At 48.1% G+C, this 18,881-nt stretch overlaps 8 protein-coding genes across 8 annotated transcripts; 4 read left to right on the top strand and 4 right to left on the bottom strand.

Annotated features, from left to right (window-relative positions):
* Window positions 1-230: 230 nt before the first annotated feature.
* On the top strand, window positions 231-1,899 carry ONS95_014515 (uncharacterized protein; the record flags this gene model as incomplete). Its single annotated transcript, XM_058508167.1, has 4 exons — window positions 231-312; window positions 370-483; window positions 538-559; window positions 606-1,899. 4 exons carry the CDS (start codon window positions 231-233, stop codon window positions 1,897-1,899), a joined length of 1,512 nt encoding a protein of 503 aa, XP_058355849.1.
* Window positions 1,900-3,830: 1,931 nt separating this feature from the next.
* ONS95_014516 (uncharacterized protein) lies at window positions 3,831-5,816 on the top strand (the record flags this gene model as incomplete). Its single annotated transcript, XM_058508168.1, has 3 exons — window positions 3,831-4,152; window positions 4,219-5,002; window positions 5,111-5,816. 3 exons carry the CDS (start codon window positions 3,831-3,833, stop codon window positions 5,814-5,816), a joined length of 1,812 nt encoding a protein of 603 aa, XP_058355850.1.
* A 331-nt stretch (window positions 5,817-6,147) lies between these two features.
* On the bottom strand, window positions 6,148-6,756 carry ONS95_014517 (uncharacterized protein; the record flags this gene model as incomplete). Its single annotated transcript, XM_058508169.1, has 1 exon — window positions 6,148-6,756. One exon carries the CDS (start codon window positions 6,754-6,756, stop codon window positions 6,148-6,150), a length of 609 nt encoding a protein of 202 aa, XP_058355851.1.
* A 791-nt stretch (window positions 6,757-7,547) lies between these two features.
* On the top strand, window positions 7,548-9,919 carry ONS95_014518 (uncharacterized protein; the record flags this gene model as incomplete). The annotated part of the gene is made up of 2 exons (XM_058508170.1): window positions 7,548-7,599; window positions 7,659-9,919. The coding sequence occupies 2 exons, from the start codon at window positions 7,548-7,550 to the stop codon at window positions 9,917-9,919; spliced, it is 2,313 nt and encodes a 770-aa protein (XP_058355852.1).
* A 545-nt stretch (window positions 9,920-10,464) lies between these two features.
* On the bottom strand, window positions 10,465-11,865 carry ONS95_014519 (uncharacterized protein; the record flags this gene model as incomplete). Its single annotated transcript, XM_058508171.1, has 1 exon — window positions 10,465-11,865. The coding sequence occupies one exon, from the start codon at window positions 11,863-11,865 to the stop codon at window positions 10,465-10,467; it is 1,401 nt and encodes a 466-aa protein (XP_058355853.1).
* A 1,037-nt stretch (window positions 11,866-12,902) lies between these two features.
* Window positions 12,903-14,865, bottom strand: ONS95_014520 (uncharacterized protein). Its single transcript, XM_058508172.1, has 7 exons — window positions 14,457-14,865; window positions 14,326-14,367; window positions 14,172-14,277; window positions 13,589-14,122; window positions 13,468-13,540; window positions 13,369-13,418; window positions 12,903-13,318 (listed from the first exon to the last, which is right to left on the bottom strand). Exons 1-7 carry the CDS (start codon window positions 14,613-14,615, stop codon window positions 13,296-13,298), a joined length of 987 nt encoding a protein of 328 aa, XP_058355854.1. The 5' UTR covers window positions 14,616-14,865; the 3' UTR covers window positions 12,903-13,295.
* Window positions 14,866-14,992: 127 nt separating this feature from the next.
* Window positions 14,993-17,272, bottom strand: EXO84 (exocyst complex component exo84). Its single transcript, XM_058508173.1, has 4 exons — window positions 17,020-17,272; window positions 16,401-16,964; window positions 15,432-16,351; window positions 14,993-15,380 (listed from the first exon to the last, which is right to left on the bottom strand). Exons 1-4 carry the CDS (start codon window positions 17,194-17,196, stop codon window positions 15,032-15,034), a joined length of 2,010 nt encoding a protein of 669 aa, XP_058355855.1. The 5' UTR covers window positions 17,197-17,272; the 3' UTR covers window positions 14,993-15,031.
* A 150-nt stretch (window positions 17,273-17,422) lies between these two features.
* On the top strand, window positions 17,423-18,859 carry ONS95_014522 (uncharacterized protein). Its single transcript, XM_058508174.1, has 4 exons — window positions 17,423-17,585; window positions 17,642-17,887; window positions 17,936-18,028; window positions 18,125-18,859. Exons 1-4 carry the CDS (start codon window positions 17,525-17,527, stop codon window positions 18,223-18,225), a joined length of 501 nt encoding a protein of 166 aa, XP_058355856.1. The 5' UTR covers window positions 17,423-17,524; the 3' UTR covers window positions 18,226-18,859.
* The last annotated feature ends 22 nt before the right edge of the window (window positions 18,860-18,881 follow it).

Here is an 18,881-nt window from a genome sequence, read left to right on the forward strand (position 1 = left end):
TACCACAATCTTCTCTCCTGACACTGAGCGCGGTCTTGCCAGCCTTTCAGTCATCGCAACCTTGAATTACGTTCTGTTGCTCAATACTAAACCAGAATGTGCTGGATAGTGAGCTTAAGCTTCATTATAACTTACAAATAGCCTGCTTTCAATACTGCCACTAATCTTGCTCGAGCAGGCTGTCTACTTCCAATCCAATCCAGTCCTTACCTCCCCATATCATCACCACAATGAACTGGGCAACGATTGCTCCCGAGACCCGCCTCTACAAGGGAAAAGCACTATTCAGGTGGGAAGTGTCTCCAGGCCTTGGTATGGTCACATCATATGAGTCGCTATATTCGCAGGGGGCTTGCTAATGGGACGTAGAACACCACTGTGGCATCTGTGCTACGCCTTTGCACAATGGACGTGCCAAGACAAGTTGCATAGGGAAGCATGTTGAGCCTTGCTATAGGTTCCACCAGCAATTACATTTCGTTGGTATGTTGTATATTCTCTTCTAGAAAGATATTCCATACTGATGTAGCCCGATAGGCAAATCGCACGAATGTTTTGGGTACGAACAACCCCACGTCAGCAGAGCTTTAGCTAACGTTCCTCAGCTGCAACTCCTCCGATGAGCTGCACCATAGCCGCCACAAGGAAATTCTCAAGATTGTACGACAAATCGCAGCCCTAGACGAGCCTAATACTGTCTTTCCGCCTGCCAAAGCGTCCAGTTCAAGAGGGAGACGTGGATCTTCAGCGACAAACTCCAACAGCACCTTAACAGATACGGGTTCGGAGTGTCCAAGCGTAGATGATACAAGAGTTACCAGACGGGAAAAGAAGAAAGCCAAGAAATCGGGGAATGGTAGAAGAGATAGGAAGTCATTCGAAGCGTTTCCCCTAGACGAAACCGACTTCATCAGTGAAGCGATACACCTAACCGTACATGAGAGCAAGGGAGCTTGGGAGGGCACCTATGTCTACGACTACAGTGGCACTGCTGTTGACGAAAGCCCAGTCATCGAGGAAAATGATGCCGAGTACGATGAGGAGAGCATGGTGGCTCGTTTCGAATCTTTCGCGGTCAAGTCTCCTGCCACGCCATTGAGGGATATGACACCTCGGCAACGAAAGATTGTCAAGAGGACGAGTACTCCAGTAAAGTATGCTAGCCATGGTCTCGGATCCCGAAAGTACTCCACCCAGTTCGCCGCCGCCGCGACAGACGCCTATGATGGTGTCGACCCTGAGATTTTCTTCCGTCTCGGCATCGAAGTTGTTAGTCCTCCCAAGAATTCCAGAACACGGAAGGATTTGGTTGCCAAACTCGTTGCTGCGGTCAAGGAAGATATAGAGATCATAACCAGAGAAGATAAAGAGACCGAAATGAGGGCCGAGGGATTCTGGAGGTGGGCCGGTAGAAACGCATACAACACCATACTTCAAACAAGAGAGAATCTGGATTGGGCAACGGGCCAAAAGAAGGGTATTCGCCTTCCGCAGTTTGAGCACTTCGATGATGAGGACATGGAAGAAGATGATCAAGCGCCGGGCGGACAAGCTGAGAAGGAAAAGCCTAAGCCAAACTTGGACAAAGCGATAGCAGAGACTGTCCTCAAGGCTAAGATAGTTGACGAAGATGGTTTCACAATTGCATCAAGCAAGAAAGGGTCCACCAAGAAGGTTCAAGGCAATTCGAAGAAGTTCACCAAGCTCCCACTCAATTACAAGCTTGCCAATCACTCTCTGGAAATCGATGAGGAAGAGGAAGGAGAAGATGTTGTTGAGATGCTTCGACGGTATGAGCAAAAGAAGTGTGGAGAACGCAATCTTGGAGGTATCTACGATGGATCTACCCCTGATCGTCGCCCTGGACGTGGCAAGGCGCGGACCCTTATAATCAAGTAAGGTGTCATATGGTGGATGTTTTGATTACATGTCGCACTTTATTGTTTCTGATTTCACAAAATTCCCCTCTCTTTCCACACGACACGACGAGGAGCAGGTGCATTCCTCGTCGAATGATTTTCTCATCTCCTTTTTGATCATTTTAGCGAGCGACATTCTTTGCTTCACAGGCGTTAAACACCCAGGGATCACGTCATGAGATACGAAGGACGATGGGAGGAGCTATGGCTGGCAGATTTCTTTGTTTCTTGGAGAGTAGATCTCTTGAGGTGGAGCTATTTCCTTCTTCAGCTCTACTTTGCTATGGATGGCACGAGCGCAATCCAACAAACAAGATCACGGATCACTTATGAGGTCATGGTATGTAATGAGTAATTGCAAAAAAAAAAAAATATCCGGTATAGACTTTTGATTCTCCATTCGTGAACAATTGTGTTGACGTTTGACAAAGATTTAACGAGTCGAAGTTGACAACTCTAAGCTCCCTACTCAATTCAAAAGATAATGTCGTCTGATATCCTTAGTAATAACACTCAAACACAGACCCAAGAAGGTGGCGATTGATCAAAGTTGTTTTCTATTAAGCCTCTAGGTAGACATTGGTAGGCTGCCTAGATGGTGAGGATAAGGATTGGTCGCGGAAGCTAATTCGTCCAGGGTGGGCTCAAAAACAATGCAAATCTATACGCTACAGGAGCTAGGATAGAACAGCTGGAACAAATACCATGAATTCTCATTGTGCTTACTCCACAAAGGTTCTGAGCACTTCTAATTGGTCAAACACTTCTTGAAATCCTTTGTTAGTTGGGTTTGACTGCCCTCTTCGCTTATAAAGGCGGGACTGTAAACACGATGTCTCGGCAACCATGACTTTCGCCCAGATGTGCTCATATACCCCTCCTTCTCTCATGCTGTCACTGTGATAGAACTCTTCGTGCAAAATGAAGAAACTCCTCAAGCATAGACTGGAGATTTCGAAGTGCATGTACGAGGATAGAGAAGTGAGGGGTCTTTGGGGGCTGTTGGGGGCCGTTGAGGCCTGACGGCTTTGCCACTTCTCACCGCCTGATTCTGTGTTATTTTGAGTTCTAATCGGAACCCGGCTTCCTTTATCAAGAACAATTCGACATATAAACATGGGCACCTTATTTTCGCTCGAATCACTTCAATCGAACTTGCAGGCTTCTCTGTGGAGCTAATCGAAAGCATCGTTGCACTGCTTCCTCCTGCAGACGTGGCCAACCTGAGATTGACATTAGAAGCCATGGCGGCCGTCATATTGTCCGACAAGGGCTCTTCAACGGCCGTCTCACCCTGCGAATTTGCACAAACTTGTAGGCATCGGTCCTTGTCCATGGCTCACGACATGTCTCCAAGAAATTGAGATGCTCGCGGGAGAGGTCGACTACCATTATTTTGATCATGGCTTCCAGGGGACATTGACAATAAGTCACCATCTGGTTTCACAGCAACGGAATCAAAGCCATTGACTCTTGCACAAATGCTACAGCTTAACGCTTAATAAATGCGACTTGCGTTGTACAACATAATCGGATATTGGATCAAACCCTGGAGAACGACAGGTACTTCCCTGAATCCGATGGAGCCCGGTCAACACCCAGGTACCACAATTCGTGATGTTTGTTTGGCTTTTTGGAAGCGATATCATTTGCTGGGAAACCCAGCCGCAGCCTCGCCAACAATACATTTGTGCGAATCTTGACTGTATCGAGCGAATCCTTCAGATAACACAATGTTGGTCTGCAGGCTCGCGAATACGGCGAAGCTTCGCCAACGTGAAGGATTCCAGGGGGTTGTTGTTGGTTACGGTCATGATTAAAAACCCCGCGACACCATTGCGAAGGGCATTGCCTTAGAAAATTCTGCTTTGTGGAAACAGACACCATACGTATAAATCGAATTGCTTCATCATGTCCATACAGTCGCTCGTTTGGCTTCTCACTTGCAGCCTTGTTTACTTAGTCGGCTCCGGCTCCGCAGCGAAGGTTGTTTCTTACCCTGTCACCAGAGCCTTGGCTAGGAATGAGCAATTACTCCGTCGAGAGATCTCTCAACGCTCTAACTTCCAAGAGTTACTATCAAACAATAAGTCTCGTGGCATCTATTATGCCTCTGTTGAAGTCGGGACGCCGGCACAGAAGTTGTCATTGTTGTTAAGCACGGGAAGCAGTGACATCTGGGTCATCGCAGATACGGCAGCAGCATGCAAAGAAGGAGGTTGTCTCACGTCTTGTAAGCTCTTCTCCTCACTCAAATAGATTCTGCAGAGCCTTGAAGCTGAACAGACATTATCTGTAGTCAACCCGAATACCTCACAAACCATATCTACAGTCTCGGCTGGTGGCTTTAACATCACTTATGTAGATGGAACCTTTGCAAGAGGCGATTATATCAAAGACATTTTTGCAGTCGGAGACAATGGTGAAGCTCGAATTATGCTCCAGATGGGCCTCGCTAGTAACATGACTGGCGTCCTGAGCACTATTGAAGGGATAATGGGAATCGGGTACTCAGGTCAAGTCGCCACGTCGATTTTATATCCAAACTTCATGGACCAGATGGTCAGCAACGGACTTACAAATACGAAAGTCTATAGTCTGTGGCTAAATTCCGTTGACAGCGATACTGGTAGTATCCTCTTTGGAGGCGTCGATACCGAAAAATACTATGGGACGCTGTACTCGATGCCAATACACAAAGACAAGAAAGGAAATTACACTACTTTCACAGTGGGGTTGACATCAATGTCCATCACTCCTGAAGATGGGACGACCATTCCAATCACAAATCCCAGCTTTTCAACACCAATCATCCTCGAGTCATCTACGACAGTGATATACCTACCAGGTGAAGTTGTGAGCACAATTTACAGCTTGTTCGACGTCACTTTCACAAATAGTACACCTTATGTCGATTGCAAGTACAGTAACTCATCATATATGACTTTCACATTTGAGAGCGGCTCAGTGGTCAAGGTCGCTTATTCGGAATTGATCAACAAGATTTTCGTTTCCTCACCTGAACCAACCACCTTGCCATTTTCAGATGTTTGCATACTGGGGATATTGGAAGGCTATGTCCCGTAAGTATTTCTAAATATCACATTAGCAACTATAACCTGCTGAGTCTTTCCACCTTCTAAGGAACCACTTGTATCGCGGTTGGGTAAACAATGCTGACTAGGATACAGAGGTGGCTACTTGCTTGGCGATTTCTTCCTCCGATCAGCGTATGTTGTTTTCGATCTGACGAACAACCGCATCGGCATTGCCCAATCGAATCAGAAGTCTGTCACAAGCAACATTGTGGAAGTCCCACCAGGCGCAGCGAGCATACCACAATCCACCGGCGTTCCATTTCCCAGTAAGACGCCCGTTTCAGCCCCAAGCGAGCTCCCAAGCACACTGTCATCAAGACCTTCGGAGAGCGCCACCGGAAAGTCTTCTGGCAACAGCCACACAATTGCAATTGGTGTCGGCGTCTCAATTCCAGTAGTCGTACTCCTTGCTGCCGCATTTGGATTCTGTTTTTGGTGGCGCCGTCGTCGTCAATCTCAATCTCGATCCTCTCAACCACCGCCTGCACCAGTCCCAGTCTCAGAACTCGCTGACCCGTCCAATAAGCACAATCATACGACGGATAGCTATTATGGAGGGGGAGGTTTGTCTCCTACGATTAATGCTTCAGAGCTGCACTCTGCAAGTCAAGCCCCTCACTCGCCTGAGGATGTGCAAGGAAACGTCACTCCGTCAGCGCCAAATGCGGGCGAGTTGCCAATGTATCATGATGATAGGCTTGATAGACCAATGTCGCCAAACTTGAATGATTATCATGACGATCGGAGGCCAGTATCGAACCTGACGGCAGTTCCGGAAAATGATGCACCAGGTCGGTGATGAGGAACCGGTGAAGGATAAGTGGCATGGTCATGAACATCTGTGTTGCCATAATATCGAAAACTCGTTAATAAAGAAACATTGTATCTATCTCTTCCATCGGTATTCAGGACAATATTCTCAAGTGCTTGAAAGTATAGATGCTTCCTTAGCTCGATATTGGGCCTAGTCACCCTTGCATAATCATCACCATCACCACCGATAGACTTGTCCAATGCTCCATAAACGCCAAAATCCTGCCACAGCTCTATCTCAAAACATTTCTTCCAGGAGTTCAGCTGCTACTAAAGGCTAAGTTTCTAAAGCCCGCACTGACGTCCACCCTGACTTCTCACGGCATAGAAACAATCGCACTGTGAAACTTGACGTCAACCAGCGCTTTCAATCCGCCTCGAACAGCCAGTGGCGGTTCCACGTTACTCTCAGGATTCCACACAGGCGTAAGGTGCACCTGATTGAGATCCTGCCACAATATCTCCTTCACACAAATAAACCTCAGCTTCTCCTTCAGCTGCTCATTCTTCTCCAACAGATCCCGTGCCCAGGCTGCCTGCAAATCTCCACACAGGTGAAGCGACTCTGAGGCAAAATTGATGTAGAGCGTGATACTGGGCGGAATACCGATCTGATCTGCATGGAACTTGAGGACCTCGAATTTCTGAAGAGCGATGTAGCGAGACTCGGAGCACACGCAGAAAATCACTGGTGCTTTGCTGTGAGAGAACCAGCGTCCTTCGGGAATGTGAGACGCTGTTGGAGTGCATGTGACTTCCACCACTCGAGGCTCATCAGCAACAGCTTCCCAAATCTTGAGTCTGAGTTCTGCTGGTAGGAGAGGAAACAGGGTGAAAGAGTCGGAGGATACAGCTAGGCGTTTTTCTCGGGAGATGACGCAGTGATGGGTGTGGTGGTACATGAAATAGATTATGCGAGTAGACATGGTGAAATGCATTGGGTTGAAAGACATGAAAGGGGCAAATACGACGTAGTGGGAATAGTCAAGAGATGGCATGAATGGTTTGTTGACATCAACGGGTACTTAAACGAGATGGCCTCACGTAAGTTGTCAGACGTATGCGGATATCAGCTCGTCGGGTATATTTCTGTAGGCGGAAAAGAAGATTCGGGTATTGACCTAAGTCGGTGATTTTGGAGGCTGCTTCATCCAGTCGAAAGCCTTGATTGGGAAGTCTGGAGCAGATCGAGCTGCAGATACTGTTACCGTCTCGACTAGATCTAGGGCTGACAGATAGAGTTGACGTCGTAGGACGGGATTATCAACTCGCTTCCAAGACATACACATGTCACACTCGATAACATCGTGCTTCAGACCACTGAATGTGCTATGATTTGAGCTCGGCGTATTACCAGACGGGCCAGTGAAAGTAGTCCATCCGCACTTATTACCGTATTCAAAGCGATCTGACAGCATGGATTACCAGACCTCGGTGGATCAAAGGTCTCAGACTTTCGAGTGCGTATTCAGAATGACGAAGCGCGAGACTAATGTTGATCTGTTCTCAATCATAGAGGTTGATCAGTTTTGCACTCGGAAAGATGGATATGATGAAGATGCCAGGAGCCAGCAGGAGGAAGTGAAACAGTGCCGGGAGTTGAAGCCTCTCTCTCTGAAGCGGCCGCTAGCGCCGCTGTTCAGTGCCCCACGAAATATTTCCCCTCCAAACTCCCCTCGAGTCCATGTTCGTGACAACGAAAACTCGCAAAGACAACATGGCTCACGATACTTGGACTTTACGGCCAACGCTACCGGTTGAAATTACTGGTAAGATTTATTCTGTCCCCCAATCTGCCGCACAAATAAAGCTTACCACATGGCTATAGATCTTGTAGCTGTCTGGCACATCTATCGAATCCCGATCATCCTCACCACGGTAGTAACTTTGATAATTGTTCGAACGTTTTTGCATCTGCGATTTCCTCGACACAAAATTACAGACACGCCACCGATATCCCCCCCTCTACCAGCTTTGAAAGAGAAACCAGCTCCAGCAGAGAAGAAGCCCACTGTAGAGAAGGTTCCCAGAAGGATTGTAGGCGGGCTTAAGAAGAGAAAGTCTTCTCAGGAGGATATAAAATCCGACAAGCAAAATATCAAAGTTCTGGTATTCTTCTCCTCGTTAACTGGCACAACTGAGAAGACTGCCAAAGTTTTTACAGAAGCTCTTGCGAAGAGCACAAAGAAGCTTGAGGATACTACCTCTACCACTTTTTTGGAGCCCGAAATACTCGATTTATCATACATAGATTACGACGAGTATTTCATCAATCCTCCCAAATCGGATTCTGAAGTTCGCTACTTTTACTTATTACTACTGCCTACCTATAACATCGACACTGTGCTCGACAACTTTCTCGAGCATTTGCAGGAAACACATAATGATTTCAGGATAGACACGGCGCCTCTCTCGCCACTTTTGGGATACTCGGTATTTGGATTTGGAGACAGGGAAGGATGGCCTACTGAGGAAGAGGGATTTTGTTCCCAGGCTAGAGATGTGGATAAGTGGATGGCGAAGTTGACCGGGAGGAAAAGAGCATTTCCTCTTGGAATGGGAGACACGAAAAAGGATGCCGCAGACCGACTCGCAGAATGGAAAGACGGCATCGAAGACGTTTTGAATCATATTGCGACGACAGGATCTCTGGGAGAGGGGGTTGTTGGCAGTGGTGATGCCGTGGAGAGTGACGTTGAGGACGTGGATGAGGAAGGTGACGTGCTATTCGATGAGGAAAACGTCGCCCAAAGGAAAACCAAAGCTCAGAAAAAAGACGCTCTGAATGATCTTGAAGATATTGGAAGTACTCTGAATAAGACAGAAGTCCCAGAAGCCGACCTGGAAGAGCTTGAGTTGGATTTCACAACATACAGCAAGAAACCAGGGTCAAAAGCAGCGGCGGTCATCAAGGAAATGGTACCTAAGAACTCACCAACTTATACGGCACTAACCAAACAGGGTTACTCCATAGTTGGCTCGCATTCGGGTGTCAAGATATGTCGATGGACCAAATCAGCACTTCGAGGCAGAGGTTCCTGTTACAAATACTCCTTCTACGGCATTGCTTCTCACCAGTGTATGGAGACAACACCATCACTGTCATGTTCTAATAAGTGTGTCTTCTGTTGGCGTCACGGAACCAATCCAGTTGGAACAACCTGGCGGTGGAAAGTCGACCCTCCAGAAATGATATTCGACGGTGTGAAAGCTGGCCATTACCAAAAGATCAAGATGATGCGTGGCGTACCAGGCGTTCGAGCTGAGCGGTTTGCAGAAGCCATGCGCATCAGACACTGTGCTCTGTCACTAGTTGGCGAGCCCATCTTCTACCCTCATATCAATGAGTTTACAGCCATGCTTCATAAAGAGCATATCTCCTCCTTCCTAGTCTGCAACGCGCAACACCCAGACCAGTTAGCAACCCTCAAGCCCGTTACACAACTTTACGTCTCCATCGATGCCTCAAACCGCGAATCCCTCCGCAAAATCGACAGACCTCTCCACCGAGACTTCTGGAAGCGATTTAACCGCTGCCTCGATATCCTGCGCGAGCGCCGCTTTGAACAGCGCACTGTGTTCCGCCTCACGCTCGTGAAGGGGTTCAACATCGAAGATGAAGCGGAAGGCTATGCAGCTCTCGTCGAGAAAGGTCTCCCCTGCTTCGTCGAAGTTAAAGGCGTGACCTACTGTGGTACCTCCTCCTCGGCTGGCGCAGGTCTCACAATGCAAAATGTACCCTTCTACGAAGAAGTATGTGCTTTCGTCGAAGCTCTCAATGCTGCTCTCGCCCGCCGCGGTCTGGGCTACGGCATAGCTGCCGAGCATGCCCATAGTTGCTGTATTCTGCTTGCGAGCGAACGGTTCAAGGTCGAGGGGAAATGGCATACTCGGATTGATTATCAAAAGTTCTTTGAGTGTTTGGAGAGTGGTGAGGATTTTAGGCCCGAGGATTACATGGGCCCTGAAACGCCGGAATGGGCGACTTGGGGAAATGGAGGGTTTGATCCCAGGGATGAGAGAGTATACCGGAAGGGGAAGAATAAGATTGCTTTGACGGAGAAGCAGGGCGAGGTCATGGAGATATGAAATTGCACCTGATGACTTCGAGAGGGATGTTGTTTTGCTGGACTAGCCTTTGATTAAATTTCAAAAATTGGACATCTAAAGTGCAAGTGAACATTGAAGTAGTGCTATTTTTTCTTCTTCTTCTTCTTCTTCTTCTTCTTCTTCTTCTTCTTCTTCTTCTTCTTCTTCTTCTTCTTCTTCTTCTTCTTCGTCCTCCTCCTCTTGTTGTTTTGCAACATCGTAGTGGCTCTTATTATAGCGGAAACACCTCCTGATCAACCAGATTGACGAGTTGTCTAACCAGGATCTTGATTAGGATTACAACTACAATTGTTTTGCTTCGACTTCAGAATAAGTCCATATAGGACAACTTCAGCAAATAGCATGCACCTTTCGGAGTCGAGTTGGAACGCCGTACCGCAATGCTAAAAGACGAGAATTGTAATGTTTCACCGATCATGGAGAGCATACTCCCGGTCTTGCCGTCTCTCTTACGTCTTGTTACGTTTTCTTTTACACAGACCGCTCCGTACCTCTCAATAACTATTTCCGGACCAGCAAATGACTTATGACCTATTCTGGATCTCTGTCTCGTAATCACACTGAAGACGAGCCGCCTCATTGGCCGTCAACGTTGACGACTCACTCAACCTCGGACTATTCCCGGGTATGCGTGGAGCAGGTGGTTTCTCCAGCAGTTCCGTACTCGGCCTCTGACCAGCATCCACATTGTCCTTTCCGGTCTCCATCTCGACATCCTTACCTGGTATAGAATGTCTAGATCTTCTCGATCTTGTAGACCCCTTCGACCTTCGCGACGACGTCTTCTCTACGACCACAAATCCCCCATCACCAAAGACCTCCTCTTCATTACCAATCCTCGTCATAGATCCTCCGTCGCTATTCCTCGAAAGTCGCCTGTCCAGATCCCCATCCACTGACCCATCGTTCCTCCGGAGATAGTCACCGGGTCGCCGACTCCCGTCTGGGACGTGGAAACGCCTGTCTACTCGCACAGCTGCGAAAATGGCTATGACAATGATTTCAACCGTGAAGTTCACGATGTAGAAACAGGCTTTGTCGTGGTACCATGCTGGATCTGTTTTAGGCCGAGGGACGTATGCTATGCCTGCACGGAATGCGGCGCCGAAGGTCAAGAGAGCAGAAGTTACAACCAGAATCCATATCTTGGTTCTGAATCTTCCCGAACCGAATTTCTCAACTCGTGGAGCAGAAGGTTTGTATTTCCTTGGTATGAGGAAGTTTAGAGCTAGGAGAGGAATGGGTAGGAATGCTGCGACGGCGAAGTATGTTGAGCCGACGAGTTGCACGTCTCGGTCTATACGCCGGATGTTGGTGTCGAGGGTGTAGAAGCCTTGGACGGTACAGAAGATGAGGGCGATGAGCATAAGCACTATGGAGACGTAGTAGACTTTGAAAATTACTGAGAATGGCTTGCTCCATGCCCAGTGCGGATGAGTTGCTCTGACCACTCTTTGCGTGAAGATCAGGTTGATGATGAACAGTAGTAGCACGCCTGCTGCAACGAAGATTTGTGCTGCGATGGCTATCGACACGTTCCGTGGGTAACTTGCGAAGACAAGACGCATGGTACATGTCGTTATTCGAGCCATACAAAAACCGAAAAGCAAACCTGAGATTATGAATTTATGGCCGCGTTTTAGATTGGTGATGAGAATCGTCATGTGTGCAACAGCACCGAGCACAAAGAGGAAGAGGAAGACGGCTGTTATGGGATCATCGATGGATTTAATAGGAAGGCCGCCGAGGTTAGCCATTGGAAGAGGGTAAGGTGCGTGAAGTGGCATTGAGGGCATTGCTGGCGGTCGTGGAGATCCCGACAGTGTCCAGTTTGCTGGCTGAGAAGAATTCAGGTTGATATTTGGAGTTGGGCTGGGAAGAGTAGATGTAGCGAAGCTGACTACTCTTGTACCGCGAGACGCCATTTTTAACGAGGATGCCTGGATTTTCAAATATTTGGTGTGATATTCGTATCACAAGTCGAAATGGGAGTGATTAGGCTACTGATGCCTGTCCGTCGCGATCTGGTTTCTCTCGATCCGTTCAATTGCCCAGCCAAATCTCAAATCTAAGTTAACATGAGTTCATCTCTTGATCTGTTTGACCGTCAATTCCGTGGAATCTGTCTCGAGCTGTGATTCTCGTGCTCGTGGGGCGATGTCGTGCCGAATCCAAGTAAACAAACCCCCCAACCTGGGCACACCTCCTCTTTATCTCCCTCCAGCCCAGTACCACACCGTCCCATGCTGCATACATATCTGTCTTCTTCCTAGTGATAAGCTCCGACGATCTGACAAGCCGCACGCACGAAATGTGGATGAACTAATTGCAGCACGGAGTGTGTCCTTCCCCTGGTTGAGGATCTGAAAATATCGGTGCTGAAGGAGGCGAGACCGGGTTTCTCGTTTGTGTGGCCAGTTGGAAGCAGGAATGTTGCCAAGGATCGGACATGAAAGGGAAGCTGGGAGAGCTTGAGGCGGCGTCGACTTTAACATCGATTTGGGATATAAGAAACAGATGCATCGCAATCAAGAGAGATTTAAGTTATAGAAAGTTGCCATATCTGCATAAGAGTCACGAACAAGCAGATTTCAAACAATACCAGTATTACAAAAGTACTACAGCACATCCATAGAGTAGTGTTGAAGTGTCTACAGCGCCGCTTTTACCTTCACCGGACATCCCACAATAGAGTCCGGATGGCTTCAAGACATCCATTCCCGTTACGGACACAAATACCTGTCTCGTACTACTAGAAAATAGACTGACGTGCATCAAAGCTGTAAGGAGTGCGTTCCCGGTTTTGGCTGGGCCAGACGGATCCAAATCTAGACAGCATCTGTGCATGCTGGTTTGGCTCAGTCTGGCTGTGAGCTTGGGGCTGGAGATGCTATATATTGACTTCTGGAAGGAAGACAGGAGATGAGAGATTAAGACTCTATTCAGCAGTAGAGCTCTTTGTGTGGATCACGAGGGCAAACAAGAAAAGGAATGATCCGGTTCATCTCATCACGCAAACACGGTGCTATCGCCTCGTCTCGTTCCGTTCGCTTACAGGAGCCCGAGAGCTTTGCCCATGATCTCATACCACATGTGAATTAAAGCCAAAATAGATTTCCCACACAGCCCTATCATATCAATCGTTTTTGCATTCATATCAGAGTCTAATGCAAGTCTACGGTACAAATGTGTCGCGCTTAGCACCTGGATTTGCATCCCTTTGCTGAATCTCTGAACTACCCCGCCATCTCGAACCCCGGAGCAGTTCGGATGATGTTTTGTACGTACACAAACAGAGCACTGCTTGTTTTGTAGCATGCTCTCATAGACGAAGTGGGGGCCGGTCGATCGTGATTTAGAGGAAGTAATCGGGGGTTCCTGCTGATAGTTAGAAGATTACCTGGTAGAGAGGACTTTGATAGGCTTACGTCGTGAAACCATGGGTTCGCCAGCTCTTGGGCAAGGATCGAATTGCAAGCTGATAAATGTCAGTCATCTCTTTCGCAAGGCCTTCAATTGCGACTCACAAGGTATACTTTAGGTGCTCATCGATTTCCATGATAGCGGCTTGGTTACCACATCTGTAGCAGTAATTTGGAGCTGCACAAGTCAGCCTTTGTATACAATATAAAATAATGATCAACATACCCGAGAAGATGGTGACCACATTTCTATCCTGCGACCAGTTGTAACCCTCCATGACCAACTGATGTGCCCTTGCAACCAACGTCAAGCCATTGTTGTGGTTGAATGCCTCCGAGATGTCTTGCCCAAAGGTATACCCAGCTCCTCTAGGAGATATTCCCCATCCGCATCTATCATCTGGATCTGACCATAGTAAATCGCACATCGGACCTTCGTGTGGAACCTCTTGTATACGATCAAGGGCACGGATGTTGTCGAGAGTATCGATACTGGGGGAAAGACCTCCGTGAAGACAGAAGATTTGTTGGTCGATAAGGGCGGTCAGGGGGAGGTAATCGAAGAGGTCTGTGAAGTACTTCCAGACGTTGGCGTTGCCATACTTTCGGAGACACTCGTCATAGAAACCATAGACTTGCGTGATCTGGCGGGATTCGTGATTTCCACGGAGGATTGTGATTCTTTGGGGATATCGAATTTTGAGAGCAACGAGTAAAGTAACAGTCTCGACGGAGTAGTATCCTCGATCAACGTAATCGCCTAGGTAGGGTCAGTTTCACAAGTTGCCTAAGGATTAGGGGCGTCATACCCATGAAAAGGTAGTTGGTATCTGGGTTGGGACCGCCAATTCTGAACAACTCCATCAAGTCGTGAAATTGACCATGAATATCACCGCAGACTGTGACAGGGCATTTCTGTATTGTGTGAGCGCGTGGCAAGCAGGATCTGGATTGAAAGCATACCACTGGTTGGACGTTGGACTCATCCTGTAAAACCTCTCGAGCCTATTCATCATGATGTTAGACATGTACTGTACCTAAAACGCGCTCTTGACCGTCTGACAGCACCATTGAGATCTGCGAAGACCACATACCTTGTTGCAGAGCCTCTGGACGTCGACCTCAGCCAATTGCTTGCACTTCATCAAACTCTCGATCCACCCATCGAGAGTAGGTATCGTCGTGGGCTCCTCGACAGGAGACAGTTGAGACGGCTCTGGCGCTCTGCCAACATCCTCCATGTTGGTATCCATGGCTCGTGATATTCCTTGTGCACGTTGCTGTGGCGGGGAGTTGTGTTGAGGGTAGGCGGGGAGCTTGAGCTCGAATGACGGAACGCGGTGAGGTTCCCAGACGAGGCTGGACGGTTCGTGTGCAACGAAAATATCGCGTAGGCAGGAAGAGGTAGGGTAACGTGGGGTAGCAAGGTTGCGACAGATGATTGCTTCGCGGCGCGCGGGGTATCACAGAGGTTGGCTTTGAGGAGGAAGAGCCTTGGTTATCGCACCTGAAATCGTGAGGTCGAGGCTAGCTCGCTTATTTACTGGACGGCAAGAACATAGCGTGCAGACTGAAATTCCAGAGTCATTGGAGGCAAATTATTCACAAAAGTCACAAAAAGATCAGAAGGCTTTGTCATGCTGACCTAGATAAGTTTTGTGATTCTCTACTAGACCAAGCCCAAGCCAACTGGCGTTCCAGTCTGGCCTGAATCGGAAACATCACGCCCTACCAGACTTTTAAAGTCCAACCCAACCTCTGACAACATCTTGGCATGCTCTTTTGCCTGGTTCATACACTCCGTCCACAGCGGTCCTCGTCGCTCCGTACTGCTTAGCTGTCTGGCGAGAATGATATTGAAGGCATCAACTTGTTCCTTGGCCCATTTGACACAAACACTCATCACTGACGCTTGAAAACAAGCCTGGAATGTAAATACTGTGTTGCGGATAATGGTAAAGTACACAAAAGACACTTCCCAAATATATTGGTGGAGATTTCCTTCAAAGATGCATTGCCTGTTTGACATGTCAGCGAAGGATTTATTTTCGCAGGGACGTCCCAATTACCTCGATCTTTTCTGGATAATATTGCTTCGTGCTTCCAAGTACGCTTCTCTGGCGCGATCCTCAAAGCCAAGTCGAGCAAGCCAGAGAACGTTGCGTCGCGTTTTCTTGGGTTCGTTATGGGTGTCGACAAGCTCGCGGGTAATGAGTCCTGCCAACTTCGTTGCTCTCTCATCTGCCTTGAAACTGATGAAGTCTTGTGCAACTACATTGCTCTTGAGGCCTTTGGCAAGGGCATTAAGCTTCTCAACACGCTGTACTGCAGTATCAAAACGTTGCAAGGCGATGTCGATGTCCAGCTCGTCTACTTGACTCTCCACCCAGCGTAGGTTTTGCTGTTTACCGTCGACTTCGATTAGCATATCCTTGATATCCGACAAGGTCTCAAGCAGTTCAGTCTTCTTGAGCAATCCTGGGTCGCGTGAGGCAAAGTAGTTGATAGTCTCTTTGGCCTTGTTGCTTGATTCCATCTCGGATCGAAGACCCTTTCGTAGCTCTTCCACAGCTTTCCTGAAATTCATCATCAAAGACTGCTTCTCGTTGTCATCGGGCTTTTCTGTTCGATAGGTAAAAGACTCCTGTCCAACTCCTCTGATCATTATCGCGTCAGCTACTTTGTTCCGCCCGCTTGTCGATTCGCTGGTCCCAGCCAAATCAACCATTTCAATGTCTAGTAATGGCCAGCAACGATCCGCAACCAGTTTTGACGGTGCTTGTCGTTGATCAGCGCCGTTACCCTCAACCTTACGCTTTTTTCTCGATGCGATTAAAAGATGATCATTCAACAAAATAATCTGCATAGCTCTTCGAGATTTCCAGGTGGCATTGTCTAACTCAATCCAAAGACCAGCATTCTGCACAACATGCCGCCCTTGTACTGCTGGAAGAAACTTCTGTGACCCCTCAATTGTTTTCCACAGCGCCTAAGACTGTCAGCGTACTAAGAAGTATATACTTAATTCCAGCACTCACCTGAAGTTGGGAATTCCACATTGCAGTTCGGTCTGCAACCGAACTGCGCTTGTCTCTCTTACTCAAGGTAGACGGAAACCCAGATTCAAAGTCATTCGAGGCAGCAGGCCCTTGAGACGAAGCTGCCCTTAGAGCCGTTGTGTTGGTCTTCAAGTCTGACATCAAGTTTTTGAGTGCCCTCATCTCTCCTTTCAGTTTCTCTGCCTCTTTACTGATCTTGATAAATTGTGTTCGATTTTGATACACATTCTGTTGCAAGTCAGTTGAGGCACGATTCCGCAGCTTTTGCAAAGCCTGCTGATATTCGTCGATATCTTGCTCGGAAGCATCACTCAAGAGCCCAGCGATGTATTGCTCTGGTCGGAGGTTGGGATCTCGTAAAGCTTTCACATCAACATTCAACCCGGGACCTCTGCCAGGCGAAGGGCCACGTCCTCGATCATTGGGCGGAGCGAATTGGTTTGGTAGCGATGGCATCGACGGTACCGGGGGAGCGGCTGCATCGTAATCCGCAGGAAGGTTGTTGAATCTGGTAGAGTATCTGCGCTTGACTAAGTCGGACGTCTGGGCAAGCTGTTAGGAAAATAGAATTGAAATATGTCAGAGAGGTTCTCAGTACCTTCCCTCCCATCTGCGGTCGTTGGGGAGGGGGATCAAATGCTGCTTGTCCGCCATTGCTTCGCGGCGGGCCTCCTGGCTGCTGTATTGGGCCGGAGATCTGTTTGGGAGCACTTATGGCGGGCCGTTTGCTTCGTTTTGTTCGGAGAGAAATCCCCTTACTTTTTTCCTCCGACATGGCGGAAGATTATGGTAGTGCAGGCTGTGTCAAAGTTGGAAAATTGTGCTGAGAATATTGGACTCGAAGCTCTGAAGTCGCGACGTTGAAGCTTCGGAAGTGAAGCTCCAAGGCATGGTCCCGTTGCCAAGACCGCTGCACCCACCTTGCCTGCCTCAGGACGGACTCGGACGGAGCAGACCAAGGCAGGGATGCTTCGTACCAAACTCAAAAAAAGTTCCCAAAAGGTCAAGCTCCTCAAAGCATCACGTCTCGCCCAAGCTTCCCGTCAACACTCTCGTCACCGCGTTGCATCAACAGCTTCGGTACACACATATCCAATTGAATTATGGTGCAAACATCAACAATCGTTGCCGCCACGGTTGGCACATTTGCAACAGGCTTTGTTGGTATGTCCTCGGGATATATGCAATGCTGCACACCCGGCTGACAATGAATGAAATAGCATACGCCGTTTATTTCGATTACAAGCGCCGCAATGATCCCCAGTTCAGAAAGCAGTTGAAGAAAGAGTCAAAACGACAAGCTAGAGCCGCGAAGGAGGAAGCAGAAGCTCATACTGTCCGACAAAGGCAAGCCATCAGGGTGGCTGTGGAGGAAGCTAAGGAGGAGGGATTCCCATCAGATGTCGAGGAGAGAGAGGCGTATTTCATGCAAGAAGTTGCTCAGGGAGAGGGACTGGCAGGAGCTGGTATTTGCAACCTTGAGAAGCCCGGAGACCAGATCTAATGATTTCTAGGAACCGATAACGTCGAGGCTGCTCTATCCTTCTACAAGGCATTGAAGGTCTACCCAACACCATCGGACTTGATTACGATTTATGACAAAACAGGTATGTCTTATTGTACAGCTCAACTTCCGAGTAGAGCCTAGATAGCTGGCATTCGAACTCTTGGGGGAAGAGAATATCTGCTAACTATGACTGCAGTGCCAAAGGCGGTCCTTGATATACTCGCAGAGATGATAGCAGCCGATACAGAACTCAACGTTGGACCATTTGGAGGTGGACCTGGCTCGGACATGGATTAGACCCCCATTCCATGATACACCCCCGGACTGCATTTCTTCTCTCTCCTCTCCACGAACACTCGACCCGACAGGCCACCAACCCACCAAATCTCCTCCTTCAGGAGCGACCTGGATACCTACCATCTACAAAGGCGTTCCGCTCCTGTGTACATCATCTGGCGTACCTTCGATTCTCTGTCTCACTTGTACATTTATGACGGTAGAATATACCATACGACTGTATTGATGAAAAGCGATCGTAATACCAATAAAATCAGGTCGATACCACACTTATTGGTTTATTTCATTCTGTGTGTATCTTGACTTTCAAGACCCTAAGTAGTCTCCCATCATGGCTTTGGCCGTCTAGTATCTCTGAGGGCATTGCACTTGATGGTTCGAGCAGATCCTCCATGATATTGCTTTTGCAGCAGCCTTGCTCCCCTGCACTGCTGTGAACGTGCGCTGGACGTGCGCTCTATCTAGATGTGGAAGCAAAAGTAACGTGCATGCTGTCATCGGTCATATTATTCGGAACCATGTCATCAAATATCTAGATTGTCGTGATTCGGGAAATGATTTATTGCCTCTCTTCAATTCGTAGTTCTGTTGCTGCAGGCAAAAGGCGCTAGTAATGTAGTCGGCAGGCTTCAGGGGCAACCCGTTATCGCGTAGTC

Source organism: Cadophora gregata, assembly GCF_030347475.1.
Source record: "Cadophora gregata isolate MNR1 chromosome Unknown scaffold_9, whole genome shotgun sequence".
In the NCBI taxonomy this organism is placed as follows: Eukaryota; Fungi; Ascomycota; class Leotiomycetes; order Helotiales; family Ploettnerulaceae; genus Cadophora; species Cadophora gregata.

Excerpts from the sequence above, each read along its gene's own strand:
- EXO84 (XM_058508173.1), bottom strand. The coding sequence starts at position 17,196 with ATGTCGGAGGAAAAAAGTAAGGGGATTTCTCTCCGAACAAAACGAAGC. Across the intron at positions 16,965-17,019 it reads GACCGCAGATGGGAGGGAAG|ACGTCCGACTTAGTCAAGCG; the intron begins GTACTGAGAACC and ends CAGCTTGCCCAG. Across the intron at positions 15,381-15,431 it reads ATTATCCAGAAAAGATCGAG|GCAATGCATCTTTGAAGGAA; the intron begins GTAATTGGGACG and ends CATGTCAAACAG.
- ONS95_014522 (XM_058508174.1), top strand. The coding sequence starts at position 17,525 with ATGGTGCAAACATCAACAATCGTTGCCGCCACGGTTGGCACATTTGCA. Across the intron at positions 17,586-17,641 it reads ATTTGCAACAGGCTTTGTTG|CATACGCCGTTTATTTCGAT; the intron begins GTATGTCCTCGG and ends TGAATGAAATAG. Across the intron at positions 17,888-17,935 it reads AGAGGGACTGGCAGGAGCTG|GAACCGATAACGTCGAGGCT; the intron begins GTATTTGCAACC and ends AATGATTTCTAG.
- ONS95_014520 (XM_058508172.1), bottom strand. The coding sequence starts at position 14,615 with ATGGATACCAACATGGAGGATGTTGGCAGAGCGCCAGAGCCGTCTCAA. Across the intron at positions 13,541-13,588 it reads TGTGGTCACCATCTTCTCGG|CTCCAAATTACTGCTACAGA; the intron begins GTATGTTGATCA and ends TGACTTGTGCAG. Across the intron at positions 13,319-13,368 it reads CGAACCCATGGTTTCACGAC|GAACCCCCGATTACTTCCTC; the intron begins GTAAGCCTATCA and ends AACTATCAGCAG.